Source organism: Staurois parvus, unplaced genomic scaffold (assembly GCF_062004578.1).
Source record: "Staurois parvus isolate SC_StPar_1 unplaced genomic scaffold, SC_StPar_1.0 ptg001260l, whole genome shotgun sequence".
Taxonomy (NCBI): domain Eukaryota; kingdom Metazoa; phylum Chordata; class Amphibia; order Anura; family Ranidae; genus Staurois; species Staurois parvus.
Window position 1 is genome coordinate 378,899 of NW_028319056.1, and position 20,557 is coordinate 399,455.

At 44.0% G+C, this 20,557-nt stretch overlaps 1 protein-coding gene across 1 annotated transcript; it reads right to left on the bottom strand.

Moving 5' to 3' along the window:
- Positions 1 to 1,406: 1,406 nt before the first annotated feature.
- Positions 1,407 to 18,276, bottom strand: LOC149437754 (uncharacterized). Its single transcript, XM_089660669.1, has 8 exons — positions 18,160 to 18,276; positions 13,254 to 13,300; positions 12,830 to 13,082; positions 9,873 to 10,061; positions 8,850 to 8,921; positions 7,800 to 7,904; positions 7,669 to 7,706; positions 1,407 to 1,721 (listed from the first exon to the last, which is right to left on the bottom strand). The coding sequence occupies exons 1-8, from the start codon at positions 18,227 to 18,229 to the stop codon at positions 1,407 to 1,409; spliced, it is 1,089 nt and encodes a 362-aa protein (XP_089516795.1). The 5' UTR covers positions 18,230 to 18,276.
- Between the last annotated feature and the right edge of the window lie 2,281 nt (positions 18,277 to 20,557).

The window sequence follows — 20,557 nt, forward strand, 5'->3', positions numbered from 1 at the left end:
AGTGAATGCGGGGTCCGGGGAGAGAGGATATAGTGAATGCGGGATCCGGGGAGAGCGGATATAGTGAATGCGGGGTCCGGGGAGACCAGATATAGTAAATTCAGAGTCTGGGGAGAGCGGATATAGTGAATGCGGGATCCGGGGAGAGTGGATATAGTGAATGCGGGGTCCGGGGAGAGCGGATATAGTGAATGTAGGGTCCGGGGAGAGGAAATATAGTGAATGCAGGGTCCGGGGAGATAGGATATAGTGAATGCATGGTCCGGAGAGACCGGATATAGAGAATGCAGGGTCCGGGGTGAGTGGATATAGTGAATGCGGGGTCCGGGGAGAGCGGATATAGTGAATGCAGGGTCTGGGGAGAGTGGATATAGTGAATGCAGGGTCCGGGGAGAGCGGATATAGTGAATGCGGGGTCCGGGGAGAGTGGATATAGTGAATGCGGGGTCCGGGGAGAGCAGATATAGTGAATGCAGGGTCCGGGGTAAGTGGATATAGTGAATGTGGGGTCCGGGGTTTAGTAACACGTTAAGTATTTAAAAAAGTATATAAACAGTACAATACTAGCTATAAATCATCTTTCAAAATGTATAAACTTACAATAATATGATGTTCATGAGTTCAGTGTTATGGATATTATCTAGTGTTGCACCGATACCATTTTTTCCCCGGCGAGTACAAGTACCGACACCTTTGACCTTTGTGGTGCGATATGAGCATGCAATTTCTTGTATGGGCTCAAAACACACCGCAGAGGTATTGGTTTCAGGTATCAGGTACAATCATGACTACTTGTGTAAGTACTTGGTATCGGCACCGATATTGGTGTTGTCATCGGTGCAACCCTCATATTATCTGTAAGTATTATTTGTAGAGTATACATTTTTATAAACAGCATAAAATTATCTATAAATCATGCTTAAAAAGGTAAAAACTTAAAACAATAATATAGTATATAATATTTGTGGTCAAATTGAAGAAGAGTTGGCCGTGACATGGTAGTCGGGAGGGACTGTGATACAGAACTGAATAGTAAAATATCCTAGCAAGTTCAAAGGCACATTAAAAATAAAAAATTGTTAGGGGAAAGGAGAACAACTCTGCAAGTAGGCATGTTAACTTCCTGATGTTTTTGTGCGTTTAGCTACAATTTTCTAGGTTGGTGGCAAGGTCTCTTTTAGAAGTCCTATACTCGAGCCAGTTACAGGCCTAGAAAGGTCTTCGCTGTCTCATGTAGGAAACGCCATGATTTCTGGCCTTAGATGTATGTGTACTTATGTTGTGATGTTTGCTGTATATTGTGTGCGTATGTTCATTAGTAGCTCCTATCCAAGAAGGAGGGCTGTCTGGTTACTCAGTTTGGCCATGTTCAACCATTTTAATTCCAAACATTTCCATATTTATTCCTATCCAACAATCAGTTTGCTGTATTCTGTACCAAGCATGCTCTTGAGATAATCCAACTCTTCATCATACAGGGAGTCGGTGACATTTGTGATGTTGATTCTTCCTCTGTTCTTCGTGTGATACAGAATCCCAAATGTGCACTGAGACAAATCATTCACAAACTGTTGGAATCCATAGTTGGTGATGTGACAAGTTCTGACTTCCCGGATCGTCTTTCTGAAATATTCTGAGGTCAGGAGTTCCACCAGCCAAGAGTAATCATTGCTAGAAGATCTGGAGAAGATCCCAACAATGTGCCTCTGAGATGGTTCAATCTGACAGAAGATTTAAAAAAAGGAAGAGTAATTGTATTATTTTGGAGGAAGTCTTGTACGTATTGATTCATAATTGAACGTGTGAAGATAAACACAAATGAATAAAATTAGATGTTCCCATCATCCAGTGAAGCTAATCTTACCTAGAACAATATGCTATACACTCACCGGCCACATTATTAGGTCCACCTGTTCAATTGCTTGGTAACACAAATTGTTATTCAGCCAATCACATGGCAGAAACTCAATGTATTTAGGCATATAGACGTGGTAAAGACAACTTGCTGAAGTTCAAACTGAGCATCAGAATGGAGAAGAAAAGGGATTTAAGTGACTTTGAAAGTGGCATAGTTATTGGTGCCAGATGGTCCGGTCTAAGTATTTCATAAACTGCTGATCTACTGGGATTTTCACGCACAACCATCTCTAGGGTTTACAGAGAATGGTCCGAAAAAGAGAAAAATATCCAATGAGCGGCAGTTGTGTGGAGGAAAATGCCTTGTTGACCTCAGAGGTCAGAGGAGAATGGACAGACTGGTTCAAGATGATAGAAAGGCAGCAGTAACTCAAATAACTACTCGTTACAGGCAGCCAAGGTATGCAGAATACCATCTCTGGAAGAACGGTCTGGATAAAAGCGCACAGATGTGTCCCAAAGGAAATAAGTGAATGGTATATGTCAACTATGATTGGTGGGGAAAAAACTCACTGCTGCCATGGTAAAAACACATCGGTTTGTGGGAGGTATGAACAGGAGCCAGGCGCTGTGTAGTTTTGTGATAGAAATAATACACCTTGTATGGAGGTGTGTCTTTAATAAGTCATATGGTAAAACAATAATAAATAACCAGCCTGTGGCTTTAGGAAGCCAGGTTCCAAGATGGATGGCCCGTCCGCTCAGAGGGAAGCAGTGGAGTAGAATGCCTGTCAGTGCAGGGACCACGTTTACCCGACGTCCCAGCGTCCTGGACGACGTCACCACGATGTGGAGAGACAGAGGGGGGGACTTGACAAAGCGCATGCGCGTGAAACATGTTGTCCCAGCAACCGGCCTCTTCCTTCTAAAGCTGCGGCTCCAGCAAGAGTTCCCCCCCTCTGTCTCTCCACATCGTGGTGACGTCATCCAGGACGCTGGGACGTCGGGTAAACGTGGTCCCTGCACTGACAGGCATTCTACTCCACTGCTTCCCTCTGAGCGGACGGGCCATCCATCTTGGAACCTGGCTTCCTAAAGCCACAGGCTGGTTATTTATTATTGTTTTACCATATGACTTATTAAAGACATACCTCCATACAAGGTGTATTATTTCTATCACAAAACTACACAGCGCCTGGCTCCTGAGAATACCATCTCTGAATGCACAACATGTCGAACCTTGAAGCAGATGGGCTACAGAAGCAGAAGACCACACCAGGTGCCACTCTTCTCAGCTAAGAATAGGAAACGGAGGCTGCAATTCACACAGGCTCACCAAAATTGGACAATAGAAGATTGGAAAAAACGTTGCCTGATCTGATGAGTCTGGATTTCAGCTGCAACATTCAGATGGTAGGGTCAGAATTTGGCATAAACAACATCAACATGACAGCATGGATTCATCCTGCCTGTATCAATGGTTCAGACTGGTGGTGTCATGGTATGGGGGATGTGTTGGCACACTTTAGGCCCCTTAGTACCAATTGAGCATCGTTTAAATGCCACAGCCTACCTGAGTATTGTTGCTGACCATGTCCATGTCCATGGAGTCTTTATGACTCCAGTGTCCCCATCTTCTGATGGCTCCTTCCAGCAGGATAATGCACCATGTCACAAAGCTCAAATCATCTCCCACTGGTTTCTTGAACATGACAATGAGTTCACTGGACTCCAATGGCCTCCACAGTCATCAGATCTCCATCCAATAGAGCACCTTTGGGATGTGGTGGAACGGGAGATTCACATCATGGATGTGCAGCCGACAAATCTGCAGCAAATGCGTGATGCCATCATGTCAATATGGATCAAAATCTCTGAGGAATGTTTCCAACACCTTGATAATCTTTGCCACAAAAGATGAAGGCAGTTCTGAAGGCAAAATGGGGTCCACCCTGGTACTAAGTAGGTGGACCTGATAAAGTGGCCGGTGAGTGTATATCCCTTTTCATAATCAAATAGACTGAGCACATGTATTTTATTACAAAGATTTGCAGGATGACAGCAATTACATTCTGACTTATGACTGCATTGAGACTTCTATTAATATCTTATAAACCTATGTACAGGTCGTGCTGTCAAAGGACTTTGAAGAGCATCCCATCCGGGGCTGGGACAAGGGGTGGGCAGCAGGAGCAGCTGCCCTGGGCACAAAGAAGCAAGGGGGAAAAGAATAGATGCAGGGTGGTACACTCACTCTACCGCATGTGATAACAGTGGGGGTGCAGTTCTGGATCCTTGCCGCAGGCACCGGACGACCCTGTGCTGGTACTGATCACATCCCTCTATGTAGTGCTTACCCCTGAAGGGGCCACTGAGAGTATACCCAGGTCTCCCAATATAGTACAGAGGTCACCAGTCACACAAGCGCAGTCCAACCCACACCAACAATTCAGGGTCAGTCTAGGGGATTTCTTTTTTAGTATTTATTGCCAAAGAGCTTTAATAGGAGAGAGGTTTAGGGACACAGGATACTCCAGAATGGTAATAGCATGTAATGGGAGGACAAACCTCTTACTAATCTTCTCTATAACAGCTTATTCTGGAGGTAACAGGAAATGGTATATCTAGAATTCTATCAGAGCAGCCCCAGTCCATATAGTAGCTTCTGGGACATAATTCACTTCTGGCACTTGCACAACTAATAGTCCACAGCAGCCAGGGGCGTTTTACCACAAGGCAAACAAGGCACTTGCCTAGGGCGGCACTTTTAAGGGGGGCAGCACCTCCTCCCAGAAGAAGGGATGAAGGAAGGGAAACGCGCCATGGAAACCAGGTGGGAACATAGAGAGGCTGCGGGCTGCTTGATGGTGTAGGTAGAGCCTGGCTCTCATTCCAGGGGATGTCCGGATCTGTGAAGATGAGTGTCTCTCTATTGCGGTGGGGTAGTCGAAGGCTCTTCTGGGTGGGGGGCAGGGATGTCGTTGGTCAATGTCCGTGGGAGGAGGAAGGGGGGGTTGTGTTAGTTGGTGTCCATGGGGGCAGACAATTTTTGTATTGCCTGGGGCAGCACAAAACCTAAATACACCACTGACAGAAGGGTCTTTATTCCCAAAAACTGTCTGCCACCCAGCATCCACAGGTAAATCCTTAAGATAAAAAAAAGATCCTCCTCCAGACCATGCCTTCCAGCTAGGCCAGACTGGGACAAAAAATAGGCCTTGGCATTTTAGACTGAGCAGTCCTGACACTGGGCGCCTTTCCCTTGGAGCTAGGTAGCAGAATGCCAGGGCAGTCAGAAGTACAACCCTGGTGTCAGCAGTTTTTTATTATTATTTTTTTTTTACATTTTTTTTTTTACAATTTTATTTTTTAATACTTTTTACACATTTTTTATGAGCCCTGCTGGGGGCTTTCGTGATATAACAGACCTCTGACATCTCACCTTTGAGACAGAAAAAGGAGATTGAGGACACAGCCCTCAGTCTCCTTCTTTGCAGCCAACAGCTTTGCACAGAGCTTCCTGTTCATTCACAAACTGAAGTATAGTAAACATAGTTTGCTATGTCTCAGTTATGAATGGGCAAAGTTAGTGATCGTTATCGATCACTGATGGTCAATTTGAACAAGGAGGGGGCCGGTATATTACATATTTACTGACCCCCTTCCCCGTTCTCCATCCTGAAAGGGAGGAGGGGAGGGGGGCAGAGGAGAGTACAAGGGGACCAGGAAAAAGGAAAGGGGTCCAGGGGCAGCAGGAAGAAGATGGATAGGAGGGGCGATGGGGCACCATATAGAGGAACCAATCTGTCTCCTGCAGTCGCTGAATGCCTGCAGGAGGGAGAGGATGAGAAGCGGACCTTGATCTGTGGCAGGAGGGAAATGGACTGATCAATTCCTCTATATGCCACCCCTGTCACCCATACTGTCCAGGCAGGCTCGTCCCTTCGGTCAACTGCCCAGTGTGCCCTATGGCCTCTCTGGGCCTGCCTCCAGCAAATATAATCCTTTGGCAATCTTCGGAACATCGCAAACTAACAAAAGACCTACAGGGGGTTGTCATTACTGTCAAACCCCACCAATACTTTAAGACAGTGGTCTCCAAGCTGCAGCCACTATTCCTCCCACTGATACCAATGATGATGCACTTTTCCTCCCACTGACACCAATGATGGTGCACTATTCCTTCCACTGACACCAATGATGGGGCACTATTCCTCCCACTGATACCAATGATGGGCCACTATTCCTCCCACTGACACCAATGATGAGGCACTATTCCTCCCACTGACACCAATGATGGGGCACTATTCCTCCCACTGACACCAATGATGGGGCACTATTCCTCCCACTGATACCAATGATGGGGCACTATTCCTCCCACTGACACCAATGATGGGGCACTATTCCTTCCACTGATACCAATGATGGGGCACTTTTCCTCCCACTGACACCAATGATGGGGCACTATTCCTCCCACTGACACCAATGATGGGGCACTATTCCTTCCACTGATACCAATGATGGGGCACTTTTCCTCCCACTGACATCAGTGATGGGGCACCGTTTCCCTACTGGCACTGATGATGGGGCACTATTCCTCCCACTGACATCAGTGATGGGGCACCGTTTCCCTACTGGCACTGATGATGGGGCACTATTCCTCCCACTGATACCAATGAAGGGATACTTTTATTATTATACAGTATTTATAAAGCGCCAACAGCTCGCTCAGTGCTGTACATTACAATGGGAGACAGAACATGCAACAGTACAATAACAATACAATGTGATACACGAGTGGTTCGAGGGCCCTGCTCCTTGGAGCTTGCAATCTAGGAGGGAGGGGATGGTGGCACAGGAGGAGATAGCTGTGGGGGATGGAGTGGTAGGAAGAGTGGAGGAGGTCGGCAAATTAGCAGGGGGTGGGGTAGGCTTCCCTGAAGAGATGGGCTTTCAGGGTGCGCCTAAAGGAGAGGAGAGTAGGTGACAGTCTGATGGGTTGGGTTAGGGAGTTCCAGAGGATGGGCGACACCCTGGAGAATTCCTGGAGGAGGGCATGGGAGGAGGAGACCAGAGAACTAGAGAGAAGGAGGTCTTGTGAGGAGCAGAGTGTGCGTGTTGGGTGGTACTTGGATATTATGTCGGTGATGTAATTTGGGGAAGTATGGTGGACAGCTTTGTACGTCAGTGTTAGGATGTTGAATTTGATCCGTTGCGCAATCGGAAGCCAGTGGAGGGATTGGCAGAGGGGGGTGGCGGAAACGGAGCTGTTGGTAAGGTGAATGAGTCTGGCTGCCGTATTCAGGATTGACTGAAGCGGGGATAGCCTGTGGCGAGGCATTACTATTCCTCCCATTGGCACCAATAATGGGACACTATTCCTCCCACTGACACCAATGATGGGGCACTATTCCTCCCACTGACACCAATGATGGGGCACTATTCCTCCCACTGACACCAATGATGGGACACTATTGCTTCAGCTGACACCAATGAAGGGCCACTATTACTCCCCTAATACTAATGATGGAGAGTTGTTTACTCCACTGACACCAGGACGCTTACTTCTCCTACTGGCTACAGTCCAGCCCCCCCTAAAGTCTGGCCCTTTATTTAGAAAGTTTGGAGACCTCTGCTTTAAGATTTCAAGCCAAACAGGGCTTTGAAATACTGCTTTGGAGGAATCTACCTCAACGTTGGTGTAACCTGGCAAATCAAGATGCTCTTCTAGAATCAACAAGGCAAATCTACACTGTTTGGTGATTGAAAGAAGAAACAAAGCAGAATGACTTCTGTACAAATGTTACTTACCTCTGAGGGATCTACGGTGGGAAAACTGGGTGATCTTTCTATATAAAAACACAGATATGACAAGAAGAAACTTACATTCTATTTTAACAGAAGACACATTATTATAATAGTGAATATAAATAAATTCTCACCTTGGTTGTGAGGTTTTTCTGGTGGATGTGTTGGATTGGGTATAGAAGGATGAGCGGATGTGTCTTGGTTGGAGGTGGCCACATTGGAAAGTGGTGGCCGGTTACCTGGAACACATATCACATGGAGGGAGAGGTCAGGAGACAGAAGAAGATGGATCCATTATTAAAGATGAACTCCAGACAAGAGACATTTCAGTAACAGTATACTTAAGCAGAGGTTCGGCCCCTTGCCACCTCCCAAAAAAAAAGATAAAAGTCAGCAGCTACAAATACTGTGGTTGCTGACTTTTAGTAGTAGGACACTTACCTGTTCATGTATTCAGCTGTGTCCTAACCCTGAGCCTATCCTTCAATCGGCTGTCATTTGCTGGCACCGCCATCTTGACTACGGGGAATCGGAAGTGAAGCCTTGTGGCTTCCTACTGTGCATGTGCGAAGCGTTCTGTGCTTTGTAAATGGCCTGAAGTCCTCTGGGACCTTGGAAGTGTCCCAGAGGGCTATGGGGGTGCCAAATTTCCAGCTCAGTTTGCCGGGGTGAACTGAGTCAGAAGTGGGAGCAGGTACTTGTCAAAACCAGGTACCTGCTCCCCCCCTCAACACCAACAGGTAACATATCTGGCAGCAGAGGAGGGAAGGAGGCAGAAAAGTGGAGCCTCCACTTTTGAGTGGAACTCCCCTTTAATGATTATTCCTCTTTCCTTCCTGTGTTTTTTAGTACATTTTGGAGTACAAATTATATTCAAAAATATTTGAAGCAATGCTGGCCAAGAAATATATGCCAACAAGCTTGTCCCCCTTCCTATGGAGCAATGTAATGATGATGGCACCATTCAAGGTTGGCCCACATGTAATTTTTTCTTCTTACTTTCTTCTCCCCCCCAATCTCACCCCCTCCCTGTCATCTTATATTCTATTATTTTTATTAGACAGAACATTTTATCTCTATGAATGTCGGGGGGGGGGTCAGTATATGGCCAAAGGGGTGAACCTAATGATGATGACTCATGTACTAGCCCATAACAATGAATCATAAACAAAATACAAATGTACCTCTTTTTGTCCACTTTCTAAATGTAGAAAATACATTTTTCTTTTTCCGTTCTGTATTTCCAGCATTAGGACCTATAAAATAGATAAATGAAAAGGTTATAAAAATATCTAAAATGATAAAAACTAATACACAAAATCCAAGTACTTCAGGGGGAGTCTCAGTGTTGCCGATCTCCTTCAGCCTCTTCCAGCCACTTTTTGTCAATACACACTCACTCTAGCTTGGGTTCCTGACAGCGACAATGGCAAGATCACCAACAGTTATTTTAAAATAATAGGCTTCCTCTCTTCGGGTCCCCCGCTGGCACTCCTAGCTCCTCTCCCCTGCTGAATGCCCTCATAGAAAGCTGCTAGCTCTGGGGGCACTCGGGTGTGTGCTCGCTCTTGAGCCCTGCTGTATGTGGCTATTGCCACACAGAACAGGGCTTGGCCCTACCCCCACTCATTCCTCACTGCTGTGTCTGAGCCAATGAGGAGGAAGAGAGCTGCAAGCACCTTTGCTCTTGTACACATCGCTGGATCAAGATCGGACTCAGATGAGCAGAAGGGGTGGGCTGGGGGGAAGCTGCATGCAGAAGATTTTTCAATGCAGGGAATGCTTTAAAGCAAAAAACCTTCTGCCTTTACAATCACTTTAATGAAAGTTGCAGATTTAGAAGAATTGTAATCAAATTTCATGTTGCATTTACATCAAATCTGACCTCCAACCTTCCCTTCGTCTTTCACAGGTTTACCGGCTCCTTTTCTGTACTGAAATGGCCTACTCTGATTTCACTGCACACTGTGAGCTTCTCATCAAAGCAATTTGATCTTCTCCCGAGAGCCAGCTTACTGCTTGCTTCAGAAGTGAGGGCTCTTGTGAGGAATCCTGGGCCATGGTGCTGTGATGTTTTCAGGAAGCCATGTACAGCACCATGCCAGTCCCTCCCAACAGTCATGCATAGAGAAACACAGAGACCCAATGTGGACACCCCTGGGTCTAAAATAAGGAATAAAACGAAAGTAGAAAATGTTCAAGCTAACCTCTGGGCTCAGGTTCTATCTGGATTTTCAGATTGAGGTGCTGGGTGTAGGTGTCTTCCTCTAGTCTGGTGAAAAGGAAAAGATGTCTACTTTCTATTCCAATACAGCTCAGGGTTTGTAGAATCCGCCTCATCCCTTTCTCACTGCTGTCCTTCACATCAAGAATCACCACTACCAGGGGCCTCAGTCCTGTACAAAACACAAAGACAGGGAAAAATTAGAACAGGACTTAGTCATGCAAGGCTTTTTCTATTTTATTGTCCCCTAAGATCTGTCTACTTTTATTGATTTTATGTACATCTTCTATTTCCTGTCAAGACAATGAGAAGAGGAGAGGAACAATTAGTTCTAAACTATCTACACCAAGGGACTGCATTGGTATATCTACACCACCACCTAAATGTGTTCAAACTGCAGGGCCCCATACAGCTTGCCTGCCAGTATAGACCCCCTTCTGTCCAAACTCACAAGTATAGTCTCTCCTCCCCCATTCTAACCCCTTAGCATGGACTTCCCAGTACAGAGCCCCCAGTACACACCCCTCCCAGCATAAGCCGTCAATACAGACTCCCTCCCCCACCAGTCCTTCCCAGTATAGACACTGCCTTGCAGCTTAATCCCTCCATAAAGATCCCCCTCCTCCCACCATATTCCATTATCATGGACTTCTCAGTACAGAACCCCCAGTACAAACCCCCTCCCAGCATAAGCCATCAATACAGACCCCCACCCCCTCCCAGTATAGACACTGCCTTTCAGCTTAATCCCTCTGTAAAGATCCCCCTTCTCCCACCATATTCCATTATCATGGACTTCCCAGTACAGAACTCCCAGTACAAACCCCCTCCCAGAATAAGCCCAGTACAGACCCCCCCACCACCCCATCCCAGTATAGACACTGCCTTTCAGCTTAATTCCTACATAGAGATCCCACTCTTCCCACCATATTCCATTATCACGGACTTCCCAGTACAGAACCCCCAGTACAAACCCCCTCCCAGCATAAGCCATCAATACAGACCCCTCCCCACTACCACCTCCTCCCAGTATAGACACTGCCTTTCAGCCTAATTCCTCAGTAAAGATCCCTTCCAACCACTATAATCCCACCTGCCTTTTAGCATACACCCTTAGTAAAGACAGCCCCCTAGTACAGACACCCCTCTTCCAGCATATTTCCCTAGTAGAGACTCCCTGGCACAGACACCTCTGTGCAGACCCAATCAGTATAGACACCCCCAATTACAGACCCCCAACCCAGCTTAACCCTCCTGTACAGACCCCCTAGGTACAGATATCTCCAGTACAGACACCACCTAGTACAGACCCTCCAGTAGAGTCTTCTAGTGTAGAGCTCCTCGCTGATCAGCTGCAGTTCAGAATGAGGAAAGTCGTCCTCTCAGCTGTGTCATGTGACCAGAGCCACGAAAAATTGTTCCCTTGGCTCTGAATAGCTCCTGTAAGACCAGACAGAAGGGGCACTGCAATAGAACCCCCCAAAAAACTAAACATGCTGGTGGCCAGGCAGCACCCCCAGAGTGCCCGTGCCCTGTACACAATGCACCCCCACACCGCCCTACATATGCCACTGCCTGAGCCCCATCAATTCAGCAACAGGTGCGGGAGATAGATTGGGTCTACTTACTTATTTTGGGGATAAGGTAGAGAAATCCTGATTTGTGGCTTCTGACAACAAAATGAAAGTCCTGCCTGCCTCTGAGGATGGATATAGAAGAGGCTGGAACTTGAATTTAATTGTTGGGAGCCATGGCCTCTGCCTTCTCCCCAAAATTAGTAAACAGTCCTCTCTCAATCCCAGCCCCTGCTGCTGAATGGATGGACTGTGAGAAGGAATGGATTGCATCTGCATGGGTGGGAACCAATCTAAGTGTGCGTTCGTGATCTTTCGGGGCTGTGCTACCGACACTCCGTATGTCCTGCCTTCTGCATGGCAATGTATTGAGGACACTCTAATGTATAAGGAGATTCTGGGCAAAAGTCAGGAGAGATAAACCAACCCTTTAAATACTTGCAACCTGTTTACATCCTTGGTCCCCAATCTGCAGCCACATGCAGCCCGTTGGCACTTTGAACGCAGCCCCTGGGGCACCTGTCTACACTAATCTGTGTTCCTTTATATTTTTGTATTAGCAGTGATTTCTAGCAGTCTCATGTAACATGTCTCCAGACAACTCTTGAAGTAGATCCCCCCCTGTCTCAAACAACTATGGCATGTTCACAGTCTCTGACAGTCTCCTTCAGCATGTCTGCAGTCTCTGACCATCTCCTGTACCATGTCCGCAGTCTCTGACCTTCTCTTGTGTTATATCTGCAGTCTCTGATCATCTCCCAGAGGGTGATGGGTGCAGTGGGGCTGGGGGCAATTACTGGAACCGATCCCCTGTATGGCTCTCTCTGCAGCAGCTAAAAGCCAGCAAGAGGGAGAGGAGAAGAAGCCGGCTTTCAGCTGCTGCAGGAAGAGCCATACAGAGGATCAGTTCCAGTAATTGCCCCCGCCATGCTGATCACCCTCCCTGCCCACATTCAATTCACCCAGCTGCCTGGGCTCCCCTGCTGGCCTGGGCCCTGTACAGGAGGACCGGTGGTACCTCCTTATCCACAGCCCTGCCCACAGACCACCACCAGCCAAGCTCTGTGCCAGTTCATCTGCCACCAGCCTGTTCTGCTGCCACATCTACCTGCTGACCGCTGCTGCCACACAGACTACTGGACTGATCACAGGCACCCATACCTCGCCGTGCTCCCGTGGCTCCTGTTTCACTGCCAGTAGCCCCCGTGCCAGAGATGTACGAGAGTCCATCCTCTTCACGGCAGGCTCACTACCCAGGTACGTGACAATCTATGTAAACTGAGTCTTGCAGTTCTTTACTTTTTTTTATTTCCAGTATCAATTAATTGTGGTTTTATGTGACCTCAATGGTCTGTGTGGCTCTTACCCAAAAGTATCTTCACCATCTCTCTCCATGGCGGTTGCACAATGTTGGTCCAGTTTCTCCTATTACAAAGGCAGACGCAGAAAGTGTACTTGGAAGCTTCCTCTTTTATCTTCATTTTTTCTTTAAATACGATGCATTCAAACTTCCTAACTTGATCTTTAAAAAGATTAGAACTTAACACTTCTTGTATCCACCTGGTGTTCATGTCCTGTGAGCAAAGGACCCCAACCTTGTGTCCTGATCGGCTCTGACCCTGGGGAGAAGAGGTTCTATTAGATTTTAGCGAACACAATGTTTAGATACGTATATATATATATATATATATATATATATATATATATATATATTACACTAGTAGCTGGAAAATTCTTTTTTTTACAAAATATAGATAGTATAAGATAAGTGATGTAAATATGTTTTTTACCCCAGCAGCAGATCTTTTTTGCTGAAGCCATCTGGGCCTCTTGGTACCTGTAGAATACATGATACTGTAAATTAATACCTTAATGATAAAGGTAAAAAAAACTTAATGCATGAATACAGCTTTGGAAAGTGTTAGTAGAACTGTCCATATCATTGCAACTTATTAGAGGTCTGTTTGTAAAACATTTGATGGACTAAGCCATGCAGGCTGGATGAGTTGTCCCCATATGTTCCACAATAGAAGAATTCCTATGAACGTCAGCACCATCTAGTGGCCAAAATGTGGTATGATTTCTCATTGATGGAGTTCATAAAATGATACCACATTTTGGCCAGTAAACGGCACTGATGATCACAGGAGTTATACTAAAAAATATACATATACAAATACATGGATTTTCTGAGTGTTATGTGGTTTAGTCCAAATAGGATATTTATACAGCGGCTTGGGGGAGAGGATTGTAGGTCAGGAAGCACAGAACTTTGGAAAGTGTGATCATAGGAATTCATCTATTGCAGAAAATATAGGAAAAATATGTACAGCCTGCATGGATAAAGGGGGATATGATCTCCATATGTAATACATAAGGGGGGATATGATCACCATGTATAATACATAAGGGGGATATGATCTCCATGTATAATACATAAGGGGGGATATGATCTCCATGTATAATACATAAGGGGGGATATGATCTCCATGTATAATACATAAGGGGGGGTATGATCTCCATGTATAATACATAAGGGGGATATGATCGCCATGTATAATACATAAGGGGGGATATGATCTCCATGTATAATACATAAGAGGGGATATGATCGCCATGTATAATACATAAGGGGGGGATATGATCTCCATGTATAATACATAAGAGGGGATATGATCTCCATGTATAATACATAAGGGGGGGATATGATCTCCATGTATAATACATAAGGGGGGATATGATCACTATGTATAATACATAAGGGGGGATATGATCTCCATGTATAATACATAAGGGGGGATATGATCTCCATGTATAATACATAAGGGGGGATATGATCTCCATGTATAATACATAAGGGGGGATATGATCTCCATGTATAATACATAAGGGGGATATGATCTCCATGTATAATACATAAGGGGGGATATGATCTCCATGTATAATACATAAGGGGGGATATGATCTCCATGTATAATACATAAGGGGGATATGATCTCCATGTATAATACATAAGGGGGGATATGATCTCCATGTATAATACATAAGGGGGGATATGATCACCATGTATATTACATAAGGGGGATATGATCTCCATATATAATACATAAGGGGGGATATGATCTCCATGTATAATACATAAGGGGGATATGATTTCCATGTATAATACATAAGGGGGATATGATCTCCATGTATAATACATAAGGGGGGATATGATCTCCATGTATAATACATAAGGGGGGATATGATCTCCATGTATAATACATAAGGGGGATATGATCACCATGTATAATACATAAGGGGGGATATGATCACCATGTATAATACATAAGGGGGATATGATCACCATGTATAATACATAAGGGGGATATGATCTCCATGTATAATACATAAGGGGGGATATGATCACCATGTATAATACATAAGGGGGGATATGATCACCATGTATAATACATAAGGGGGATATGATCACCATGTATAATACATAAGGGGGGATATGATCTCCATGTATAATACATAAGGGGGGATATGATCTCCATGTATAATACATAAGGGGGGATATGATCTCCATGTATAATACATAAGGGGGGGATATGATCTCCATGTATAATACATAAGGGGGGATATGATCTCCATGTATAATACATAAGAGGGGATATGATCGCCATGTATAATACATAAGGGGGGGGGATATGATCTCCATGTATAATACATAAGAGGGGATATGATCTCCATGTATAATACATAAGGGGGGGATATGATCTCCATGTATAATACATAAGGGGGGATATGATCTCCATGTATAATACATAAGGGGGGATATGATCTCCATGTATAATACATAAGGGGGGATATGATCTCCATGTATAATACATAAGGGGGGATATGATCACCATGTATATTACATAAGGGGGATATGATCTCCATGTATAATACATAAGAGGGGATATGATCACCATGTATAATACATAAGGGGGGATATGATCACCATGTATAATACATAAGGGGGATATGATCACCATGTATAATACATAAGGGGGGATATGATCTCCATGTATAATACATAAGGGGGGATATGATCTCCATGTATAATACATAAGAGGGGATATGATCTCCATGTATAATACATAAGAGGGGATATGATCGCCATGTATAATACATAAGAGGGGGGATATGATCTCCATGTATAATACATAAGGGGGGGATATGATCTCCATGTATAATACATAAGGGGGATATGATCTCCATGTATAATACATAAGGGGGATATGATCTCCATGTATAATACATAAGGGGGATATGATCTCCATGTATAATACATAAGGGGGGATATGATCTCCATGTATAATACATAAGGGGGGATATGATCTCCATGTATAATACATAAGGGGGGATATGATCTCCATGTATAATACATAAGGGGGATATGATCTCCATGTATATTACATAAGGGGGATATGATCTCCATGTATAATACATAAGGGGGGATATGATCTCCATGTATAATACATAAGGGGGGATATGATCTCCATGTATAATACATAAGGGGGGATATGATCTCCATGTATAATACATAAGGGGGGATATGATCCCCATGTATAATACATAAGGGGGGATATGATCTCCATGTATAATACATAAGGGGGGAAATGATCACCATGTACGTATAATACATAAGGAGGGATATGATCTCCATGTATAATACATAAGGGGGGATATGATCTCCATGTATAATACATAAGGGGGGATATGATCTCCATGTATAATACATAAGAGGGGATATGATCACTATGTATATTACATAAGGGGGGATATGATCACCATGTATAATACATAAGGGGGGATATGATCTCCATGTATATTACATAAGGGGGGATATGATCACCATGTATAATACATAAGGGGGATATGATCTCCATGTATAATACATAAGGGGGATATGATCACCATGTATAATACATAAGGGGGGATATGATCTCCATGTATAATATATAAGGGGGATATGATCTCCATGTATAATACATAAGGGGGGGATATGATATCCATGTATAATACATAAGGGGGGATATGATCTCCATGTATAATACATAAGGGGGATATGATCACCATGTATAATACATAAGGGGGGATATGATCTCCATGTATAATAAATAAGGGGGGATATGATCTCCATGTATAATACATAAGGGGGGATATGATCTCCATGTATAATACATAAGGGGGATATGATCTCCATGTATAATACATAAGGGGGGATATGATCTCCATGTATAATACATAAGGGGGGATATGATCACCATGTATAATACATAAGGGGGGATATGATCACCATGTATAATACATAAGGGGGGATATGATCTCCATGTATAATACATAAGGGGGGATATGATCACCATGTATAATACATAAGGGGGGATATGATCTCCATGTATAATACATAAGGGGATATGATCTCCATGTATAATACATAAGGGGGGATATGATCTCCATGCATAATACATAAGGGGGATATGATCACCATGTATAATACATAAGGGGGATATGATCTCCATGTATAATACATAAGGGGGATATGATCTCCATGTATAATACATAAGGGGGGATATGATCTCCGTGTATAATACATAAGGGGGGATATGATCTCCATGTATAATACATAAGGGGGATATGATCTCCATGTATAATACATAAGGGGGGATATGATCACCATGTATAATACATAAGAGGGGATATGATCTCCATGTATAATACATAAGGGGGATATGATCTCCATGTATAATACATAAGGGGGATATGATCTCCATGTATAATACATAAGGGGGGATATGATCTCCATGTATAATACATAAGGGGGATATGATCTCCATGTATAATACATAAGGGGGATATGATCACCATGTATAATACATAAGGGGGGATATTATCTCCATGTATAATACATAAGGGGGATATGATCACCATGTATAATACATAAGGGGGGATATGATCTCCATGTATAATACATAAGGGGGGATATGATCGCCATGTATAATACATAAGGGGGGATATGATCTCCATGTATAATACATAAGGGGGATATGATCACCACCACATACATACATAAAGTAGAAATGCCCCAAAATGAAAATAATCCTCATGTGAATTCCAGTCTCAATGGACTTTCACCACCGTGCTTACCAGAAAAATATGACTTTCTAAGAATAGAGGAGTCATGTAACTTTAACCAAGTTTTGTCTCTGGTCAACAATGGTCTTCCAGGCAACTGCTTGGATGGAAAGCAATGGACAACACTGTTTACTGCTTTCTATGTGTTTTTAATTAGAACTAGTGCCCACACTATTTTTTTTCACTTTCACTCTCAATGCTAACAGTAAACATGGCAAATAAAAAAGTGAATTTCCTTAATGGGGGCACAGATGACTATAAAAACGTAACAGGGTTTCTAATCCCTCTCCACTCTATCCAAATCTAAAAAAAAAAGTTTGCCTTTAGTTCTACTAAAGTTCTTCCTGAAGAAAGCCATGACTAATCATGATATTAATGATGGGGGGTAAATTCATAAACAACACAAAAAAAATATGAATTTAGATTTTTCTCCCATGTTTAACCCACATTTGCACATTTAATAATATTTCTTTAGTTGTGTAGAAGGACAATAAAAGCTGGGCAGAGTGATTGGCTGTCCATAGGACTTACTTTGTGTCTCTTCCATGATGCTTCTTATCTGGTGAAGCTTAGAAAATGTTTGTCTTTCAGTCTCTTCCATTGTTCCAATGCTGTTGCTACTAATTTGACTCTTAGTCTGAAATTGTTCTAGATGTTGAATTCATTAGTTGCATTTCTGAAAAACAGGTCAGTAAAAATGAAAAAAAAAGAAAATGGAGTTGTTGAGGTGATGCTTCCAACAAAAGATGTAATCAAATTTCAAAAAATGATTGTTGTAAAATAAATATGACACATTAGACCTGGAACCTTTGAATATCTCATTATCTCTGACAGGATTTTAATTGCTCTTTGACACCCCTAGTCCAAGGAATCCCTGGACGCCCCAAGGATTCAGGAGGTTTTCTATAGGTCTAGAGGCCCTCTTCTCTCCTTTCTCCTTCCTCTCCTTTCTATCCTTGGACGCCCCAAGGATTCAGGAGGTTTTCTATAGGTCTAGAGGCCCTCTTCTCTCCTTTCTCCTTCCTCTCCTTTCTATCCTTGGACGCCCCAAGGATTCAGGAGGTTTTCTATAGGTCTAGAGGCCCTCTTATCTCCTTTCTCCTTCCTCTCCTTTCTATCCTTGGACGCCCCAAGGATTCAGGAGGTTTTCTATAGGTCTAGAGGCCCTCTTCTCTCCTTTCTCCTTCCTCTCCTTTCTATCCTTGGACGCCCCAAGGATTCAGGAGGTTATCTATGGGTCCTGATGCCCTCCCCTCTCCTTTCTTTTTTTTCTCCTTCCTATCCCTGTATGCCTCAAGGATTCAGCGGGTTTTCTTTGGCTCCCAAAGCTCTCCCTTTTCCTTTCTCCTTCTTCTCCTTCCTATCCCTGGATGCCTCAAGGATTCAGGAGGTTTTCTATGGGTGCCGAGGCACTCCCCTCTCCTTTCTCTCCTTCCTATCCTTGGACACCCCAAGGATTTAGGGGGTTTTCTTTGGGTTACAAATCACTCTCCTCTCCTTTCTCCTTCCTCTCCTCCTATCCCTGGATGCCCAAAGGATTCAGGGGACTTTCTTTGGGTCCTAATGCCCTCCCCTCTCCTTTCTCTTTCCTCTCCTTCCTATCCCTTGATGCCCTAAAGATTCAGGAGGTTTTCTATGGATCACAAGGCCCTTCTCTCTTTTTTCTCCTTCCTCACCTATCTATCCCAGAATGCCCTAAGGATTCAGGGGGTTTTCTTTGGGTCCTGAGGTCCTCCCCCCTCCCCTTCCCACCCAACGTATGTTATTTTCATTGCTTCTTCCACCGCCTTGCTCTCTGCTCTAAGAATAAGTGAATATCTCACTACATCTGACAGGAATTTGATTCCTCTGGAAACCCCGAGGATTCAGGGACTTTCTAAGAGTCCCAAGGTCCTCCCCTCTCCATTCTTAGGTGCCGCTTTTCCACCCACATATATTATTTTCATTGCTGCTTCCTCTATCTTGCTCTCCAATCTTGCTCTATGATCTATACTTCTGGTGCTTGCCGAGATTACAATGGCCTGGCAGTTGGGTCACCCCAATACCTAATAATGTAAATTGATGATCTGACCAATGTGGCTTTGGGTAATGAAGCTTTTGTTTTGTGCTCATACGTTTGACTAGCCCCATGCCTCGTGTGTCCCTGTGATTACTCATTAAAATGCAATGTGTCAAAACTTTAAACTCTTCCATATACCCAGTGAACTGACTAGTCTCAAGTGATACAAAGCAATGAAGCAAATCCTCCTACACACGTGGAACCTGTTTATCTGAAGTCTTCTCTTCTCTATATCTCTTCAATGTCTAGAATTTATTTAGCTTGTCTGAGCTGTCAGAGAAGAGGGGGCAGGGAACTGAAGTTACACTCTGCAGAGCTCAGTGAGGAGAGCTTTGGGAGCTGATTGGAGGGAAGAAACACACCTCTTCACACAGCACACAGGAACAGAGCTGAGGCTGTCCCTCTCCTGTCACCTTTTTTCTCTTGGTGTCAGGAAAACCTGTCAGAAGGGACTCATTCAGATAGCAGAGGAACAAAGCAGCAGACAGAAATGACACTTGGTGCTCATAACTGAGACAAGAACACACTATAGAGGGATATGCTTTTTTCATTTTTCATGGCTGAAGTTTACAGCCACTTTAATAGAAATATATGGAAATATTCATGATTCGGAAGAAACATATAGAAGGAAAGCCTTTCCAAATAAGCCTCTACAGGCCTTTTACACCCCGGTCACACTGGATGCAAATCAGTACGCGACTTGCATGCCATGCGACTTGTAAATCGCATGCTAAGTAGCACCCTGTTGTCCGCAATAAGAGCGGTCATATCGGTGCGGTTCTGACTTGGTACTACATGCACTACTTTTGGTGCAATTTGCATAGATATCTGTGTCAGATGTCTTGTAAATCGCACCTGAAATCGGTATCT

What these genes read in the sequence shown, in the direction of transcription:
- LOC149437754 (XM_089660669.1), bottom strand. Translation starts at nt 18,229, where the DNA reads ATGGAAGAGACTGAAAGACAAACATTTTCTAAGCTTCACCAGATAAGA. An exon ending in CATCATGGAAGAGACACAAA is followed by an intron (nt 13,301 to 18,159) that starts GTAAGTCCTATG and finishes TGTATTCTACAG; the next exon opens with GTACCAAGAGGCCCAGATGG. An exon ending in AAAAAAGATCTGCTGCTGGG is followed by an intron (nt 13,083 to 13,253) that starts GTAAAAAACATA and finishes TCTTCTCCCCAG; the next exon opens with GGTCAGAGCCGATCAGGACA.